General features: G+C 39.6%; 1 protein-coding gene across 5 annotated transcripts in view; it reads right to left on the bottom strand.

Moving 5' to 3' along the window:
• The window catches only part of cpne1 (copine I), a 33,279-nt gene that overhangs the window by 8,272 nt on the left and 3,833 nt on the right, over window positions 1–21,174 (bottom strand). For 2 of the 5 annotated variants that reach the window (XM_038280848.1, XM_038280850.1), the window contains 7 exons: window positions 4,759–4,884; window positions 4,481–4,660; window positions 2,816–2,890; window positions 2,664–2,735; window positions 2,366–2,449; window positions 2,193–2,282; window positions 2,013–2,111 (listed from right to left, as the gene is read on the bottom strand). In XM_038280848.1, the coding sequence (XP_038136776.1) occupies window positions 2,013–2,111; window positions 2,193–2,282; window positions 2,366–2,449; window positions 2,664–2,735; window positions 2,816–2,890; window positions 4,481–4,660; window positions 4,759–4,884 (726 nt within the window). Of the gene's footprint in view, window positions 1–2,012; window positions 2,112–2,192; window positions 2,283–2,365; window positions 2,450–2,663; window positions 2,736–2,815; window positions 2,891–4,480; window positions 4,661–4,758; window positions 4,885–6,788; window positions 7,048–15,294; window positions 19,171–21,174 lie in introns of those variants that run through there. The other 3 variants (XM_038280846.1, XM_038280847.1, XM_038280849.1) reach the window with 2 other exon arrangements.

The raw sequence follows: 21,174 nt of genomic DNA, 5'->3' as shown, positions 1-21,174 counted from the left end.
ATCCGATGAGAGACGCGACAGCGCTCTCGGTTCCCGCCAACAGGCGTGTAACTCCTTCAAGTACTCCTCTGATGGAGGTACAGAAAAAGGAGTAGGAGCCCTTCCACGTCTGAAAAAAGCACTGCCGGAGCTGGATGCCTCTCCTTGTGGGAGTTCCAGCTGCAGCTGCTTCAGGGCCATAGACATGACCTCCCGCATGGAACCGTCACCGGCCTCTCCAACCGCACTCTGAGATGAAAATGAACCAGCCTCAGAGGCTTGAGAGGACCCTGCCTCCTCCTCATCTCTAAAATGAGAAGCGGAAGCAGCCAGAGAGATAACGTCATCCTCTACAACCAGCTCGGGCATTGGTGGGGAAGAGAGCCCAACCACTGGGAGCAAGGGATCAGATTGCCGTGTCTGCAACAAGGACTTCATCTCTGCCAGCTCTGCTGACAACTGCTCCACCCTTGTGGACAGGCCCTGGTCAGGTTTGGCCCGCTTCCTCCGGGGGAGGGGCACAGATGCTGTGGTCCCACCACGGCGCTTAGAACGCTTGGGGGGAACCACCTGCCCAGAGGGCGGAAGGTCCGAGCCCTCCTGGGGGCACAACTGGGCCAACCGGGCCACCCTCACTGCATGGGGCATAAAGCTGCAGTTCATACAGGGGTTCTCAGACAGCGCCTCCAAAAGGTGCTCATGTCCAAGGCAGGTAGGGCACAGGTCGTGGCCATCCTCTGCCTGCAGGGCAGCCCCACAATCCATGCAGCTGTGAGAGCCATCCATGTCGAAGGCCGACAAGGCTTAAAGAACAGAAAGTTATCGAAAATCGGGAGAGGGGGCGCAAACGCAGCCGTCACCAATTACAGCAGAGAAACGAAAGAGGCTGTGAGCACAAGGCAGCCGATACTGGGAGAGGGGGCGAGAACCGCTACCGTCACCAGGTATAAAACCAATAAACCAAAAAAGCTAACAACGTTAGCTGTATGGAAACTTAAGTTGGGAGTAGGAGCGAACAACGCTGCTGTCACCAATTATAGCGGATAAAACAAGAGAGGCTGCGGACACAAGGCGGCCGATACTGGGAGAGGGGGCGAGAACCGCTACCGTCGCCAGGTATAAAAGCAATAAACAAAAAAAGCTAACAACGTTAGCTGTATGGCAACTTAAGTTGGGAGTAGGAGCAATAAACGCTGCCGTCACCAATTAAGAGAGCAGACCAACGAAAAGGCTGCAAAAAAGGTTGATATTGGGAGAGGGGGCGAAAACGCTGCCGTCACCATTTATAACTAAGCAGACCGATGAAGAAGGCTGCAAACAAACCAAAAAAGGCTAACAGCGTTAGCCGTCTCCAACTTCGGCAAACGAAGTAGACCACACCTGGTTGGGAGAGGGGGCGAAAACCGCGGCCGTCAGTAATTATAGCAGCGCAGACCGGTGAAAAAAAGGATGCAAAAGTAGGGAATATACTGGGAGAGGGGGCGAAAACCGCTGCCGTCACCAGGTATAACACCAACAAACTAAAGAAGCTAACTATGTTAGCCGTATATAACTTCGGCAGTGAAGTTATTCACACTGGGAGTAGGGGCGAAAACGCTGCCGTCACCAGTTCGAAACAAAACAGCACGAAGCTGTAGGTAAAAAGCTAAAGTCGTGAGCCGGGAGAGGGGGCGCGGACGCTACCATCACCAGCAAACAACTCACTTACCTTCCGTAATCCTCAGAATCGATCCCGTTGCAGCCCTGGGAGGGCGGAGAATAACCGCAACTCCGGTCAAGAGACAGGGGCTTCAGACAACGGGGAAGTTAGCGAACCGCTTGCGAGAAGAAAAAAGGAGCAGAGCAAAGGATGACACCAGGCTATATAGCTTCTGAGTGGTCATCCGGTGTCACAGGTGTGACTCTGTTGGTATAATTACTCGAACTGCGCATGCCCGAAGGGAACATTCAGTGCTTTCAGCACCGCCCTCTGGCGGTCAGTAGGGATGAAATAGAAGTAATGAACCTGCACATGTTAATGGACCTGAACTCACTGGTGAGCCAGAAGCAGCTTTCAGCAGCTCCGAGGCTTTTGTTGTGAAGGAACCGATCAGATCATGGGAGCCGTCTTTATCGTGGTCGGAGCAATCCACCTGAGGGAGGGGGGGGAGAAAAAGATTTTAGGCAAGTGATGGAGATTTGCTGTGGATGAAGCTGGATCTGATTGCTGGAACCTTCAAGGGTTTTTCAAGGTCACAGGAGCAGAAGGTCTGCAGTGGAACGGTGAACTTTTTCCAGCTGGGGCTCAGGTTGTTCTGCACCACCTGCACTCAAAACAAATATAGATCAAGCACAGAAGACTGACTATCAGGGGAGAAGCAATAGATGGATTTATGTATATCTATACCTCTGTTCTGTGAACCAGTTGCCATTTCCCATCATCTCCTTGTTTAAATATCTCCAAGAATGGATCAGACTTTCCAAATGTATCCTGGAGAAAAAAAAAACTTAGATCTCAGCAGGTTTTTTTATTAAACATTGTAACTATACTGGACATAAAGGGAGATAATAGTTTGTTAATTGTAGCGACAACGCAGGGGAAACGATTGGCTCTCTTCCATTTAATAAAGACGAAGAAACCTGAAGTCTTCAAGCTATTTTATAAAAAATATTAATACAGATGAGTAAAGAGGTTCAGCAGTTACCTTATTGTCAAGCTTTTTAGCTTCCAGCTCCAGTACAATGGCCCTGTTGTCCTTAATCTCCTCTGCAGTGACCTACAAACACAGTAATAAAACAAACTGCTTCATGAACTGCGCTGCGAGACGGTCAGCTTCATGAAATGTAGGCTACACACCGTGATGGTTCCTTTCCCAGCTGGTTTGTCTTTCTTTAGCTGCAGAGGTCTGGTCACAGTTTTGCTGGAGACAATCTACGAAGACAAAGAGGTTAAGAACCTTAACTAGGTACACATCAACTGACCTCCAGCTCTTACTGATGTTCCACGGGTCCAATGGGCCTATTCGGACATTAATAAATGCTCCATTATTAAAGATTTTACAATGAAAATTCTCAAGTTAAATGTAAAAAAATATGTCAGTTCCCTGTAATTCTTCCCTCTAACTTAAATAATCAGCACTGGTCCTATAGATGAGATAACTCAAAGTCTCTACCTGATGCTGCATCCAAAGCTTTTATCACACTAAAGAGGAAATAAACCAGACGCATTTAGAGCACATGACGTAAGGGCTTATTTATGAAAGCATAAATTTAAACCTTTCATATCCAACCTAAAGATGCTTTCGGCAAACTTCACAAAAAGCTCTCTAAAACCACCTTACAGTTCCGCAGTCTTTGCTGTGGCTGTGTTTTATTTTCATTTTCTTTAACGATAGCTTTATCATATTTTGCATTAAAGGCCTTTATTTGTTCAGTTTTAAGAGCATCATGATGTGGAAGACACAGGTGTACGTATGTCGCAACAACTGCAGCTCTGCTTTTTTCACATTTACGAAAATCCCCTGTAAACGATATGCTTGACCTTTAAAAAAAAAAAAAGAAAAAGAGTAAACTGCTTCAGTTTGTAGGACAGGATTAAAAAATGCAGGACTGTTCTGCACAAATTAGGATATCTTGTCCCCCTAGTACAGGCATGTCCAAAGTAGGTCCTCGAGGGCCGCTGTCCTGCAGGTTAAAGGCTTCAATGTTTCAGCACAGCTGATTCTGATGATTACAGTTAATATTAATAAGCTTTAGTTTTCCTCTGATTTTAAAACCTCACATTTAATTTGTCACAACTATAAAAACTTTTGATAGAGCATACAGGAAGGAACAAGTTTAGATTTTGTATTCCATTTTGTACAAGAGCACCACACTGCAAAATAAACTGAAATCTCAGCAAGTAATTTTTTCTTAAAATAAGTGCTTTTTTCTTGGATTGAGTGAGTAAATTAGAAACTTTCCCAATGGAATAAGATAATTACATTTAAAAAGAGAAAAAAACAACTGCAGTCCCCTGTTTCAAGTGCATAATATCAATATATCTATTTTTAAGGGTAAAAATGCTCATTCAATTGACAGATCATCTTATTAATCAACTCAAATTAAGGGTAAATACACTAATTTTTGATTATTTTTAGATTTTTTTGGGTTGTTTTTTTTTTTTTTGGGCCAATGTATTCAACTGCTAGCTGAAGCATCAACTCGGAGTACTGCAACATGACATCACCAAACAGTGCTAATATGTTTTCCTTCTACATTGATTTTTCTCACATTTGTAATATAATACTTGAAAATATTTAGACAAAATCTCATGAATGAAGTTAGTTTGGTTAACCCTTTTATTTCCACTTTAAAGGTGAGGCTTAAAGGGTGACTTGTTTCTCACAGACTAATAACTGAATGTTTCCATAACCAATGATGTAAGCCCATGATAAAAAAAGTGGCCAATAAAACATGTAATCCAAAATAAAAACGACTTCCCTTTCTTCATGTTGTAAACCTGACCATGTATGTGTATTACCTGTCCCAGCGTCAGCTCAGCTCCTCCGAGGTAATCATCATCACCCAGATCAGATGTGGAGTTGTCGATGTCATAGATGCCAAACTTCAGATTCTGCACCGTCTCAAAGTGATAATCCAGCCTGAGGTGCTGGCTGAAGGTGGGACTGGAAGTGTTCTTCAGGCGTTCAGTGCGACCCAGCTGGCAGAGGCACAGGAAAAGATGAATGGAGAGGGTTAAGCTCAAACATGGATTTCATCTGGGAAAAAAAAAAACTTCAACAGCCAAATAGCTGATACCTCTGTCCATTTGTCTCCTGATTTCTGCAGCAGAACACACAGAGGATCCGACTTTGATCCAACATCTTTATCCAGTAAGTTAGAGCAGGAAACAGTCAGCTCCACTTTAGAGACACAGTCTGCCATCTGAAAAAAAAAAAAAAATATATATATATATATATATAGAGACATTTTTATTAGGTTTAATTTGTAACCAGGACCTTTAGCAGTTCAGTTCTGATGACAGAAAAATAAGGTTGAACCCTGTTTTAGCAGAACATTAAATATGAACATCATGCAACATTTTGTCTGAAACACAAAATAAATAAATTGACAAAAAATGTGTTAATAATAAAAACTTTGAAACAGGGCTGCATAAATCAGCAATGTGGCTTCAAATGACTGGTAGTACCTCCTTTAAAACAGCTGCATGCATACCTTTAGCAAATCATATTCAAATTCCTTCAGAAGACAACCCAAAGCCATAGAAACATACTCCATAAAAACCAAAGAGGGTAATACAGCCACTGTAACAACAGTCAAGTAATTAAAAATCCCTGTGAAATACTTAGGACACACAATGAAATAGTTTCACATTTAAAAAACAATGGGGTTCCTCAAGGTTCTATTTCTCCTCAATTTTTGGTCAATATCTACAAACCCCCTTTCTGGGATGCATAACTTTGTATTTCTAACAAATCCATGGATACCAAAATAAATGTGTGTGAATATCATCAGCAAGCAGATGGGTCACAATCCTCTTAAGAAGCAGAAAGGAAAAGGCTAATTTAGCTGACCCCTAAAACACAGTATCACACAGCAACCACCTAAATGTCAGAGAGAACAAAAGAAGACTTTGATAATCATCATACTTTCAAATTAAAAAACACAAGGAATGACAGGAAACTAAATAAAATAAAGCAAGAGGGAAAAGTCACACGTATTACTTCTTTTCAAATGGTAGATTCAAATCTTATTAATGATTTATAAAGCAGTTAATAGTTTTGGGTAGGGATGTAACTAATGATAATTTTGCAAATCATTTAATCTGTTGATTATTTTTTTTTGGTTAATCTATTAACAATTGGACAGCAAAAGGTTCCTTAAAGATTTTTTATGAAATTAAACCAGGTGAAACTAAAACGATTCCACTCGAAGAGTTCTGCATAGAGCATATTGATAGAAAATTTTTTTTTTTTTTTTTAATCTTAAATGCAAAATGTTTCTATACTTTTTATTTTTATTTTGGTGTAATTGCTGCTCAAGGGTTGGTTGATCTGTCACTTAAAAGGCATATTTTACAGTCTCTAAAACCCAGTCAACGATTAATCGATTGTTAATTTAGTTTACGATTATTACAACAATCTATTAATCCTGATTAATCCAATTAATTGTTTCAGCCCTAGTTTTGGGCAACAGTGCATTTGAAAGTTGATTGTCAGATACCAGAAGTATGCAAGAGGATGTAGCTTTAACTTCTATGTTTCTCAGATCTGGAACCACCTATAAACCTCTTTATTATCAGACTAAAAAAGTTTATAAAACCTTGACCTAAAGATCAGCTTCATATTCGGTTAAAATGTACTTTTAATATGATAATTGCCATTTTCAAGGTATTTCTTGTCTTAAATGGAAATATCTGAACATCTTTTTTCTTGCAAAGGACTTAAAATATTTGGATAAAGGCTGTTATTCAAATGAAACCTCAAGCTTTGCGTTTTATAACCTTAGATAAGTCAAACGATTAGCAAAAAAGCCTTTTTTGGTCAACAAATAAAGATATAAAAACAACTTCTGTGATGTTTAGCTAAACGCAGAGCCCTAAAAAGGCATACAATTGTTAAATAACATTTAGATTTCATACCATTCACTTATTTTGAAATCCAACTAACACAAGTGAGCAGCAATGTTTGAACACTTTCTACTAAATAATAACTACTTATATTTAAAATAATCGACTTGACGGTTGAATAAGTAAGAACTATAAGCACGAATACATTCATTCAGAATCAAAAATCAAATTTTATGTCGGCGGGAACGTTTTCAATCACCTTTTTCTGAGCTCTTGTTTCTTCTTCCAAACCAGAGGAACGAGATGAAGGCGGATGAGAACCACTCCCACAGCGCCGAAACGGATACGGTTTATCACGGTTAGCGTCTGGAGCCGCTCTTACACTATTATCCGTAGACTAATCTCTCTAATGGAGGATGCATTTATATATACACTCTAGCCAAAATGTATTTCTTTTTTCCAAAAACACAAGAGGAAGAGGCGTTCAATAGCTCGAGACTTACAGCAAGTTGAGCCAATACACGCAGAAGAATGTGGCCCTCTGATTGGTCAGCCTGCTGCAATGCGCAGCTCTGATTGGTCAGGCTGCTGCAATGCGCAGCTCTGATTGGTCAGGCTGATTCAATGGGCTGCTCTTATTGGACAAGCTGTCTGTCAGTTAGAAGCTATGCCAAGTACACTTTGACAAGTGAAGGGGTGACACACTCCGAATAGGTGCTTCACAAAAGCCACATCTACCGTCACTGCATATTACACTAAATAAAAAACATAACAATTACTAAAAACTGTATAAAAACATTCTTATTCACTTAAGGGTTGGTGTCTACATAGGTGTCTGAAATAAATAAGTTGTAGACAAAAAATAAATATAAAAATATGTCTAAATATAGCACAATAAGCTCAAAGTTATTAAACTATTGATTCTTTATCGTAGAACCACAAACCATCAGCAATGTGGCTTGTAACAATAAGAATCACAAAATTATTCATCAAGCAGAAAATCCTCACAGTTGTTCATCGATACCAGAATTTTGACAAATCTAGATTTATACAATATTCTTAAAATATTAAAAGACTGCAGGGTGCCTCAAATGTAACTGCAACATAAAAATATAAATTTTTAATAAGAAAAAAAGAATGCATGCAAATATGGTTTATGAAAACCACAATCCCACTTCCACATCCTGTAAACACCACTGTCTAATGAGGCCCACTTGAGTTGCATGTCAGCATTGAACTGCTATGACTCACCACTCACTACCAACTGCAGGCAACCATCGTTACCAACCACAATGTACAGCCAACAAAATGTCATCCATAACAAATGTTTCTCCCAATTAACTCAAGTCAGTTTATTTATAGCACCTATTCACACCAAGTGAAGTCTCAAGAAACTTAAAACAAAAAAAATTGGATTTGTATGTAGAGAAACAGAGTGGATTGGGAACAACCTTATAGACAGATTTAGTCGGTTGTCATCAGCAGCAATCCTTCACTTGAACGTCTGTGTGGTTACAGTGGACTACTGACACCAGAAGGAGAGGATTGGCTTCTTTTTTTACCAGCTTTATGGATTCAATCAAACAGACCCCTGGACCTTTTCCATTCAAAGTTTGTCATATTATAACCGCAAACTTTAATGTATTTTCTTGAGACCAAATGTAAAAAAAAAAAGAAAAGAAAAAAGAAAAGTTAGGAGCAGAAAAATCAACAACAACCAGCCACCTTTAATTAAAAAGCCTTTGTGTAATTAAATATAATCACAAACCCCAGGGTTCTCTGTATGTCTCACAGATGATAAGTTCCATGAACAAACGGCTTCATGAAGGACAAGGAATACCGACAGGTCAGGTTTAGATAATAAAACAAACCAAGGTTTAAACATCAGTCAGAGCACTTTTTAATCCACCTACAAAAAAAAAAAAAAAAAAAAAAAAAATGGAAAGAACATCACAACTGTAAACCTCATTAAGACATGGCTGTCAACAGAAACATTATTCAGAAGAGCAGCAAAGAAGCTCCTCTAAATTCTAGAGTAGCAGCAGTGATCTATTATCTGCTGGTTGTACCATCCATTAATGGAAGCAGGTTAGAGATTATGGGAAAGATTCATGCTGCTAAATACAAAACAATCCTGAAAGAAAACTGTTAAGAGGCTGGAAAAAAACTTCTGACTAGGCTAGAGGTTTTCTTCCCAACCAGACAGCCATATTAAACATCCAGAGATGCAAAGAATATGTTTAGGATCAAAGCATACCCATGTGTTACAAATGAAAAAAGAAATTTGTTCTCACTCTCCATTTAAATTGGCTGGTTGAAAAGCAGTTTTTTGAAAAAAAAAAAAAATATATATATATATTTTAAGTACCTGTGTTTATTTTATAGGGACTGCTGTCGAATACAACAAAAAACACATGGTCAACTAATTCCCAGGTCTTTGCTGTAGGCTAAATTTTCAACATCCCACTTTATAAAACTGATAAGAACTATCCAAACTTGACAATGGAGGTATAATTGCCTTTAGCCTCAGTTCTATCAACTGCTGACTAAAAAACGCTTCGCACTTTTTCCAGATTTGATTTGCAATAAAATTAAATCATGCTTCCTTCCCTTTTGACTTCACAGTCATACACTATGAACAAGTCTATCAACAAAACACGCTGCAGTTTGTGGTTACAGCTAAAGCTGCAACTAACGATTATTTTGCACGTTGATTAATCTATTATTTTTATAATTAAGCGATTAATAATCGGAAAGCCAGAGGTCCCTCAAAAATGACTTTTTGCAAAATTAAACCAGGTGAAGTTCACTTTTCTTGGAGTTCTGGATAGAACATATTGACAGACAAAAAAATTTTTTAATCTTAAATGTAAAATGTTTACTTTTTTTTTTTTTTTTTTTACACAATTTTGGTATAATTGCTGCTTAAAGTGGGTTCTTCTGTCAGCTAAAGGCATGTTTTAGTCTCTATACTCCAGTTAACGATTAACCGATTACTAAATTATTTGATTATTTCAATAGTCCATTAATCACAATTAATCCAATTAATTGTTACAGCCCTAGTTAGAATGTGAAAATATATGGAAACTTTAGAAGTGTTGAAAAGAACAAATGTATTAGAGCACCGATTCTTTGTCACAAGCATCATATCTGAGTGGGAGGCACTTTAAAATTGTTCATATACAAACTGTATCCCTGCAGATATTTCTGAAATGCTTGTTGGGTAATTTTGAAAATATGAATTTTTGCATCTTATATTGGGGACACTGAGTGTATTAAAAATATTGTACAAGTCAAATATTTCGAAGACTAGCTAAGACATTCTTTTAAGCTTTCTAAAATCCATATAATAAATTCCCTCTTTACTTTGTCATTTCCATCAACTAGGCACAGCTGTAGTAAGCTGATCTTTCACTGTTGAAAAGGTGTATGCATTAGAATTTCTTTTAAAAATACTCTGTGCATACAAAGTTGGTCCAAGTCTCTTAGTCTAAGTCATACACAGCATTATTACCATGTTATTCTCTAAATACAACTGTATACATCAGAGGCCGCACAACTACAAGCATTAAAATCTTAAAAAAATAAAAATCCAGGTTGCCATCTTCAAATCTCCCTCTGTGGTCCCACTGAAAGGCATCATTTATTGTCTGTTTGCCACACCGACAGGACATGCACCTACCATCTAATGCAGTTAAGTTCACCTTCAACTTTGATGTTCATTAATGTTACTAGAGGAAATTGATATTGAAGGTCATCAGGATGCATTTCCATTATCAATGTGTCCGTCACTCACCTGAAAGATATTCCTTCTGCTAAATCTCAACAGCTGAATGATCAACAGCTTAATGGGTCCATTAAAAAGTTAAATAACTCCCACTCACCGCTTAGTCACATCCTTTGCAGAATGTCCACCAGATGGGTTTGCTATTACACAGAAACTCTCCTCTTTTCCTCATCAGCAACACAGCAGCATCATAGACACCCATGTTAGCCTTTTTATTTAATAATAAAGGGAAAAAAAGAGCTCAGACACACACCGATATGTAGTGGAATGTCCGGATACATCTCTTTCATTTCAGATACGATACCAATATCGCAGCTTTGAGAGTTGTCCGATACCGATATTGACCCAATATGATAATAGCATGTTTCACACCAACTTTTATTACTTAAATACTGTAGAATGTTAGAAAAATCCTGTTATATCACTAAAACAGGAAACACACGTCAACAAAAAAGGTATAAAAACAACTGACCCATGTAAATTTAACCAATGAGTTACAGAAACTTAACAGAAGTAGAGTGTTTCTATCAGTGTGAAAATATCCGAGATTTTAGATGCGAGCAAAAAAAATTTCGATATTCATTTTTAGCGATATTGATATCAGATGGGGACATTCCTTATATAAAGCTGAACATGGTCTTCTCTAGACCAGGCATCCCCAAACTCGGTCCTCAAGGCCCCCTGTCCTGCAGGTTTTAGAGGTTTCCTTGCTCCAGCAAAGCTGATTTTAATTGAAAGCTGATTAATAGGCTTTTGGTCTACTGCAATCATTATACCCAGCTGTGCTGAAGCAGAGAAACCTCTACAACAGGGGTGTCAAACTGGTTCCAGAAAGGGCCGTGTGGCTGCAGGTTCTATTTCATCCCTACTGACCGCCAGAGGCGGTGCTTGGCGGTCATCCGGGATTCATAGAACCGTAGTTACGGTAGTAACTTTCGTTTTCTTTCCAACCAATCAATGGCACACCAGACTCCATTCATCTCATCAAGTGAGTCCAATCTGACCATGATGACTTGATAAGATGACTGGGGTCTGGTGTGCCATTGCTTGGTTGGAAAGAAAACTTGCAGCCACACGGCCCTTTCTGGAACCAGTTTGACACCCCTGCTCTACAACCTGCAGGACAGGGGGCCTCGAGGACCGAGTTTGGGGATGCCTGCTCTAGACTAAATTATTTTCTGTAATGCTCTACTAGTCTGAGTTATTATTCCTAACATTAGTGTTTTAGAACAGCACAGGTCTATTAAAAGAGGAAGAGCACAGCTGAGGCATCCTGCTTTACATTATTGAATATTTTCCAGATTATTGAAAATTTTCCAGTTAATGGTGCATAAAGAGAGAACTTAATGTTTTATATACTTAATTTCTTAACCTTTTAGGTTGACTTGTATGACTGTATTGACTAAAATATGTCTATAAACTCACTGCCCTGCTTATTAGATATACCTGTAAAGAAAAACAGCAACCCAACTGTTTATCCTGATGAAATAAGGAGGTAGAGCATTCAACTGCATTACAACAGGGAACAAAAACAATTTATGTGTCATTAAATGTGGCATAATTGAGCTTTTTTGGAATACTTTTCGGCAAATTGCCATAAAATAAGTCCTATAAAAAATGTTCAGTGAGGATGATTTTTAAAGTTCCCCAGCTTAGTCTACCATGGGAAATGGGAATAGATCTACTTTTTTTATACTAGAAGTCACTAAGCTCAAACATTCCCATTGAACAAGGAGACGAGCTGGTGCCTTGCCAGGGGATTTCTGGAGTCAGCATTTAAGGGGTGCTGTCTGGCATGTTTAATGTTTATTTGTTTTACAACACGTGTGTAAAATAAGTTTATTACTAGGCATCTGCTGAAGTATTCATATTCCTAGAACTTTTCCGCATTTTGTCATTACAACCTGAAAACTAAATATAATTTTATGGAATAAAATGTAAAACACCAACAAAATGATACACATACACATGTGTGAAGTACAAAGAAAAATATACATTACTTCATCTCTGTGTCTGTGTAAAAGTATTCAGCGCCCCAGGCCAATCTTTATGGAATCAACTTTTGCTGAAATTACAGCTGCAAGTTTTTTAGGGTATGCTTCACCATCTTCACCATCTCTGCTAATGAGAAGAACCCCCAGAGCATGATGCTGCCACCAACATACCTGTTGCCCTGACAAGGACTTAGAGAGACTTCTGCTGGTTCACCTCAGCAAGCAAACTAGCAGCTATCAGGAGCCCCTGCAGTTTGCTTCTTGCTGTGGAGTTGAAGATGCCATCAGATACACCCGCTTCCACAAACCTACTGTCATTTAGACAAGGCAGACGGCCCTGTGGTGATCATGTTCTTTGACTTCTCCAGTGCATCTAATATAATTCAGCCTGACTTACTTTGTGAGAAACTCCAGAAGACTCAGGTGGAGGCGTAAACTATCACCTGGATAAAAGACTACCTGACAAACCGACTGCAGTTTGTTAGACGAAAAGGTTAGCTGTTTAACCAAGTTGTCAGCAGCACAGGAGCACCACAGAGGATGGTACTTTCCATTCCTTTTCACACTGTACTCAGACTTCCAGAACCAGACAGTCTTGCCATCTGCAGAGATAACCGGATGATTCTCATCTCTCAGCTCTCATTGGGTGCATCAAAGATTGACAAGAAGCTGAGTACAGAGAGCTAGTGAAGCGCTTTGTGGGATGGTGTGGGAAAAAAATAATCTGATCCTGAATGTCAACAAAACAAGGGAGATGACTCTAGATTGCAGATGAAAAAGGAACAAGGTGAAACCTATTAACATGGGAGAAGAAGCGGAGGTGGTTGAGTAGTATAAATACCTTTGTGTTCACCTGGGCAACAAACTAGACTGGGGGCACAACTGTGAAGCCGTCTACACAAGAAGGGAGAAAGTAGATTGTACTTTCTAAGGAAACTTAGGTCCTTTTGAGTTTGCAGCAAGACGCTACATATCTTCTATACGTCTGTTGTGGAGAGTGTGATGTCTTCCTCCATCCTCTGCCGAGGTAACGGCATTAGAGCAAATGACTAATGTGACATTAAAGAATGAATACCTTTGCAAGCTACAGGAATAATTTCTTCATTTTAATCAGCTGTGCTGGATCAGAAGCCCAGTTAAAACCTGCAGAACACGGCCTCCTAACTTTACACGTACCGCATTTTCCAGACTATAAGCCTACTTTTTTCCCACGCTTTGAACCATGCCGCTTATCAGAAGGTGTAGCTTTTATGTGGACTTTTCCTACAGTAACTGCCAGAGGAGGAAGTCAAAGAATAAGGGTCTAATTTTCAGCAGACATGACAGAATGTCACTACCAGAAGCATGTTCCATACCATCAGCACATTTGCACATGCGTAACCAGATATACATCAGGGTCACCCTCAATTTCATTTTGTAAAAAAACACCTAAATTATGTGTTCCCTTCCTTAAAAATAGTAAGCATACTAAATTATGTGTTAAGCTTAATAATGTATTTACTGAGAAAATAAAATGCATTAAAATCCGGTTTTATCACTTGTCTGTGCCGGAAATGGAATGGAATGCTACTTCCGAAAGCTAACTTTTTCAGTTTTAGATTTAAATATTAATCTAGTCTTTTATAGTTTTATTTTTTCCTTTTGTGTTAACCGCAAGGTATATAGTGCGTAATCTAAAGAAAGAAATAACTAAAAATAAGATAAATATGGATTAATCATATTTTGCAGGACTACTCTGAGCATATCCGATGATGTCATGTCCGATAATGACGAGCTGTTTGATGGAGAAAATGTAAATACCATGGAATTGTCTCAGAAAAGTCATATAAAAGTTTAAGATTTATATTAGCATTCTTTTGTGATTTAAGGATAGAAAGTCATTTTATTAACATAAATACATTATTTATGGCGACCTGGATGAATATCTGCTTGCGCATGCACAAATGAGCTGATGGTCGTACTTCCGGTATGAATCAGGTAGTGACAAGGAAAACAAATGTCCCGAATTCAGACATTTTGACATTCGCACCTTAGAGCTGCCGACACAATGAAGAGACTGGACTCAACTCCTGCAGAGCTGAAATAAAGCGCTGACGAAGCCCCATCTTTCAGCAGAAACTCTTACTGCCGCTAGCACACCAGGGACTATATGTAGAGCTCCCCCTACAGGTTTGGTGGGAGACAGTTCAGCAGCTATTAACGGCTTATGGCCAGGTGTGGCTTATTTATGCAAATTTCCAGTTGTTTTTTTTTTTTTTCAAAAAATGTTGTGGGCGCGGCTTATAGTGAGATGCGCTCTATAGTCCAGATATAACAGTAAATAACTTTTCTCTAACACCAGTGGCCTTCAATAGTTGTTATATTTCAATCTAATACACACCATTTGGTGTAACAGGGGATTTGCATCCTAACAAACTTGCAGCAGGTTTTCATGGATGAGGTCATGTGAATATTGACAGGAATCCGTGAGGGACTTTTTTTTTTTTTTTTTTTATTGACTACATGACCCAAATAATCAAGGCACTTCTAAAGGCAACGATGATGTAAAAAAAAAAAAAAAAAACACCACTTGGAAGATGTACCTAATATAATGGCCAGGAATGTATAAGCTTTACATTAGGACTGGAACAACTGCACTGACTGGCTTACATTCACTTGCTGAAATGTCAAATGTAAATTGTAATATAGCACAGCTGTAAACCTACTGGATACTATCAGATGACAAATAGGTAAAAAAAAAAAAAAAAAAAAAAAAAAAAAACATGAAGTAGCTGTAAGACACTCTTCCAGTGGTAAACTATTAAAGTTTGAACCTCAAGGAGCTGGATATTGTATTTTGGATGCATATACACAATGTTCAGTAATAAAAACAAAGACTAATAAAGTTAAAAAACAAAAAAAATCTGTTCCAGTATTTCAAGACAAATGTAGATCAAGTTGAGCTTCCATATTCAGAAAGTATGTAGACAGTTAAGAGAGATTGCTACAGGTGAGAAATGTCCCTTTATTGGCCAAAGCAAAAGGAGACTCCACATTTTGTATGGATATATGATCATACAAATTTTTTCACACCAACATCAAAAACAAATAAGAGCTTTTTAGGTGGAAACATCATGGATGAACTTACAAGCAACATAATGCTTAGAATCTAAAACACTACAGACTTCATCTTAGCAATCTACAGTCAAAACACCTACAAAGCATGTTCTATGAGGGGCGTGGAGTCTTCAGGGAAGCAAAATTCATAAACAGCATGACAAAATATGAAAGAAAACAAAAAGCAGCTCAGTTAAATAAAAGGAAAATGACTCCACCATCTTGCTATACCACATCTTTTATGTGGCAAAACTGACCCATTCAGTTTCATTAGTATGACTTTAATAAACAAGAACAGATGTTCACATGTCACCATCGCAACAGATCACACACATTTGATCGCACAGGCTAGGAAAAAAAAAAAGCTTTTTTCTTGTAACTTTATCATTGAAACATAGGACTATCAGTTTATCAGCACAGGACCAGATTTTACCGAAGCAACATAGAATGTTAAGCTTTGAATGCAGCGAACAATGCTTGTATTTTTTCCCATTTGAACAAAAAACATTTTATCACAGCATGTTACTGAGCAACAAAGCATGTGTATTTCAAACCACAGCAGCAGAGCATTCTTAAGCTCATAAAGCAAAAAATGTTTGACACTCTTTACAGATAGGTAATCATAGCAAAGAAAGACAAGTGACTGTGGATACAACATGGCAGCAAAAAAGCTATACGCTCAGTGAAACTAATATGGAAGGACCAAAATCCTGCCAACAGCAAGGTTAAAACCATCACATCCGCAACCATCATTGTGTACAAGCAAAATCAGAGGAGATGCTGCAGAAAAAGGACAAAGAAAAACAAACATTGAGTATAGTCTTTTCTTGACAGACTGCTTAAGACAGCGCTTACCTAAAGATATATACACAAAGAGGAAGTAGTTCTATAACTTTTACTGAATGAAATCCACAAGATTCTTGACAGCTGGGTTATTTCAGGACCAGGTATAGTTCAGCCAGACTTGGTGAACCAGACACATGTAAAATCCTATTAACAGTTATATTATTCAGGCGTTTTAAATCAGGTTTATTTTAACTTTTCGTGCTCCAATTGGTCTATCATTGAGTTCCATTACAGCAGCAGTGGCCTCGTCTTGACTCTGGAAAGCCACCATTGCCTCACCATTGGGCATGCCTTTGTCATTGAACTGTAGGCAGACAGAGCCCGGCACCACCTGGTAACCATAGAAGAAGTCCATAATTTCATCCACAGTTACAGTGAATGGCATGTTCTGAAGTTTTACAATTGTTGGGCCAGCAGCACCACGCTGACTATTGGGGTTGTTGGATCCTCCAGGGGGTGGCTGGTTACGGAGGGCTTCATTCCCAGGAGGAGTAAACACTTGTTGACCACCTGCTGCTCCACCACTTGGAAGTCCTTGGTTGTTGTTGTTGCTGCTACTGCTGGGCCCTCCTCCTCGGTTCTGTCCCCCTCCACCTCCCTTTCTATTGCTATTGTCAAAAGGCACTAAGCCTCGCAGCCCATCCTGGCCAAAGGGAGCTCCACCAGTAGCACCAGGGCAAAAGCCTGGTGGTTCTAAGATAGGAGCTCCAGGTATCCCTGGAACCAGAGGAGGAGCAACACCTAGATTCACTTCCCCTAACCCCGCCGGCAATGGTGGCATGGGAGGGGGGCCTGCAAGGCCATTGCCTGGGGCCGAGAAGGGAGTAACAAATGGGTTACTGTTGAAGCTGCCCATGGTGTTTCTAAGAAAGTTGAATTCATCACCACTAATGCCTGCAAAGGGATTAATCTGGGGCTGCTGGGGATTAGGCTGCACCTGCTGCTGCTGCTGCTGGTTTTGGTTCTGATGGTTTTGATTGCGTGGACCCCTCTTGTTTTGGGGTGGTGGATTCCTCTCTATCTCCATCATCTGTTCAAAGGTCACCAGATGGACAAAGGCATCACGGCCGTTGAGTTTTTGGCGGTGTAGTCTTTCAGTTTTGCGGGCATCTTCCTCGGCTCGCAGCTGTAAGATAGCTTGCCCCAGACCATTGCCATTGCTATCAGTCAGTACTTTCAGCGTTTCTTCATAAATCCCTATACCATCAAAAAAGGCACGGACATCTTTCTTGGAAATGTTGTAAGGAATGTTACTAATGTGGACACAATTTCTTGGAGCTTTCATGCTGTCTGGGTTCTTGCCATCACCTTGTGTTGTATCACGTTTGCGGATGGCATCAATCTTTTCTAGCATTCCCTTTCGGCTGATTGGATGGACTTGGATAAAGCGGGAGCCCATGTATTGCATGTGAGCTCCGAGCCCAGCCTTGTAGTCCTGTTCCGATTTAAATTCAAGGAAGCCTTCTCCTGTAGCACGCCCATTTGGGCCATAAGCAATGAAGATGCTATCATCTACAATGGCCAAATTGTTAAAGAACTCCTTAATTTGTCTTTTGTTGGCCTCATAAGGAAGACCTTTCAGATAGACACAAAAGTCCTGCCTGTGAGGAGATCGAGACCTGTCTCGATGATCTCTACCTCCAGGATTTACATTGGTGCGGCAGTGCTGCTGATCTGGGGGCTCATTATTTAATTTGCCCATATTATGAGACATATGGCTTACCCTATTGTCATACATGCTAGCCCATTGATGGTCAGACCCTGGGCTTATCTCAATGTATCTCTGGCCCATCATGCCACCACCTCGCTTTAAAGCTTCAAAACTGTCCTGGGGCAAGAAGAACTTAACCATAGCCCTTCCATTTGGTCTTCCCTGCCCATCCCTCATTAGGCGCACCCCATCAACTCCAAGACCCCGAAAAAACTCCCTGATATCCATTTCTGAGCAGGAGAATGGCAGATTTTGGAGGAGAACATAGAATTCATCAGGGTTCGATGTTCCTGACCCAGTGGTAGCGGCTGCAGCAGCTTTCATATGAGCCCGAAGGCCAAGAGAAGCCAAAGGAGAAAGAGGGTTGAACAGCATAGGATTGGGGGCTCCAAGTGGTAGGGCTGAGCCCATTCCTGTAGGGGGAGGTAGGGAGGGGTTAAAAGGAGGTAGAGAGGGCATATGGGGAAGGTGGGACATTGGGGGCACAGGAGGACCCTGGGACAGAGGTGCAACAGATGGAACGGGGGGAAGGGTGGATACAGGAGGAGGAACTGGAATTGAGGGCATTGTGTTCATTGGAGGCATGGAGGGCATGTTGGCAAGAGCAGAAATGGGTGGAGGACCAGCACTGAGTGATGATAGAGCTGTTGAAATTGTGGGAGTTGAACTGTAGTTGTTGGGGAAGCTTGGCACAACATTGGTCATAGTAGTTGCTGCTTTGTTAGCAGGTTGGTCTTGAGCTGAGCTTACAGCAGCAACTGAGACCGGGGTGTTGAAACCCTGATTCCCATGGCTCCCAGACCGCCCTCCTCCCCCGCTTTGCACTGTGGGTATGGAGGATGCCGATGGCTGTCGGTTAGTATTTCCTGCAGTGGGTGCAGCTATGTCCACTGGCCCTGCCCCAGCTTCAAATCTACGGCGGCTAAGTTCAATCATGTTCTGCATTTCTGTCTTACTACTAAGTAACAATGACACTTTAGAGCCTTTGATGGACCCGCCTGTACGCATCATCCCTAGTCGAGCATCCTCATCTGTGGCGAACACAATGAAGGCTTCACCATGTTCCCCACCCACGATGTGCACTCCCCCATCAGGAATGGTGAGACCGGAGAAGAAGTGTCTGATGTCCATGGTCCCAGCCACTATGGGCAGACCCTGGAGCCTGATGACTACAGCCATACTGACTGTTTAACAACAGCCCTACAACCTGGGGAGAAAGCAATACTACCATCAGATGAAGAGCATAAAGAAATAGAAGCTTTTTCTAAGTTTCAAACTTGAAGATACATAAGCAACAAACAACAAATTTTCTATGCTGCAAACTAATTTTAGGCTTAAATAGAAATCTCAGCATTTCGAAGATGTTTGTATAGAGTAGGGGGAAGCTAAACAAAACCATATTAAGCAGCTTTATTATGTTTGGTAATCTTGGTCAGGAAGAAAGATAAACAAAACAAAAAAATGCTTTTTTGTTTACCCACAATGGAAAAAACAGTGAATAGCCACAGAATACAGGAGGAAATAACACTTGTGGTGGATACCTTTGTGGTTGCAATGCAGCTTCATGCTCCCAAAACATATGAAAAAGTCCAAAATATTGCACTCTCTCAAATGTCCAAAAAATTGTTTGGTAAAAACAACAGCGCTAAATCTGGTTACTTCTATCTTCAACAATACTATAAAAACCCTCTCAAAGTGATGTGGTTAAAAAGAATCTCCACCAAATCTGGTTAGTTTGTACCTAAACTACAACTTATTTAAAATGTTCATTCCTTTTCCAGCTGTTGAAATAATATAAATAAAATAACTCTTACTTATACCATGCCAAAAACAAATTTTTCGATGACTATGAAAAAACCCGCAAAACAATTTCACCCAAAAGTGTATGGATCTTCTAAACAAGAGAATTTTCCAAGTAGGACCTACTACTTTATAAACAGGTTCATAGTTACAATTTGCTGGAAAAATAAGACTTTTAAACTTTAAGTACTATGGGCAGAAATGAATTGGACCAGTTTCTTCGAAAACTTAAAAAAATAAAACCTGTTTTTTTTCCCAACACTGACTAACTTAAAGGACTTAAAGATGCCTGTCTTGTCTACTATATTTAAAATAAGCTAACCAATTGTTATAGACTAGGGTTGGGTGATAAATCAACAAAAATATTTATTCCATATGAAATATGCAATTGGCTCTCTTGCTAATATCAGAAATTTCCATATAGCTTTTTCCATCTTTGTAGAATTCATGTACAGTTTAATTTCATAAAATTTTCCTAACACACCACTCCTTTGCTCTTCCCTCCTTCTCATCAGATATACTTAGCATCCAGTATGTTTCAACAAGAGGAAGCGTCATGGCAACACCATTGTAAAAATGAATAATTATTAGAGATTTCAAATTAATATGCCAACAAAACCCAACTTCTGAATAAAAGAGTGTTTATGAAGAAAATAGTTTAACAACCTGGACAATGTTTGCAGACTAATACAGTAAGAGAGAGATGTAAGCTTGTTCCATTAAAATGGCTTTGGTTGTTGGATACAGCTTGTCTGCTGAAGGAGACAGAAAACTCAAAGACACAGTTGGAGGCTGTACAACTGAAGATACTAACAAAGCATGCAGCTACAATATCTTTGATGGTCTATAGTTTGAGGTAAAATAATTAACATCAGGGTCCATCACTTATTCATAGAAGGGTGAGTAATTTAGCCTATTTGCTTTTACAAAACAGCTTTTAATCAGATCTTTTGAGGCTAGATCTTATAAACGGTGTCTGATGTGATCTTAAATATTAGCTATAGAATTTATGCTTCTTCTAATATTATTTGTCTAACAATTTGTCTGCATAATTTTCTGAACAATAAGATTAATGAATTGTTGAAAGAACTGATAATCACTAATCAAACAGAATCGTTGACTGTGGGGTAGAGACTCATAACAAAGCCATTTGATGAATAACAATAAATGCTTAATACATGATTTTTAATCAAATTATGTCCCATCATTGTAGTGAGGGCTGTGCTATAAGGCTAAAAACTACATCACATAAGCCTTTCACATTCGTCTATATAAACGATAATTGAAATTTTAGAGAGGACCAATTGAAAAATACCAAATTTAAATTGAAACCTAATCCTAAATAGGTCAGCCCCACCAAAAATGGATATATAAGATAGACCAGTTGGCCAAATTGGTTCAGCTCAGGAAT

The sequence above is a fragment of the Cyprinodon tularosa genome, unplaced genomic scaffold, assembly GCF_016077235.1.
Source record: "Cyprinodon tularosa strain WSP-4 unplaced genomic scaffold, ASM1607723v1 ctg165, whole genome shotgun sequence".
NCBI lineage: Eukaryota > Metazoa > Chordata > Actinopteri > Cyprinodontiformes > Cyprinodontidae > Cyprinodon > Cyprinodon tularosa.
Note: the sequence above shows the minus strand (reverse complement) of the source record. Positions and strands in the feature narration are given on the sequence as shown.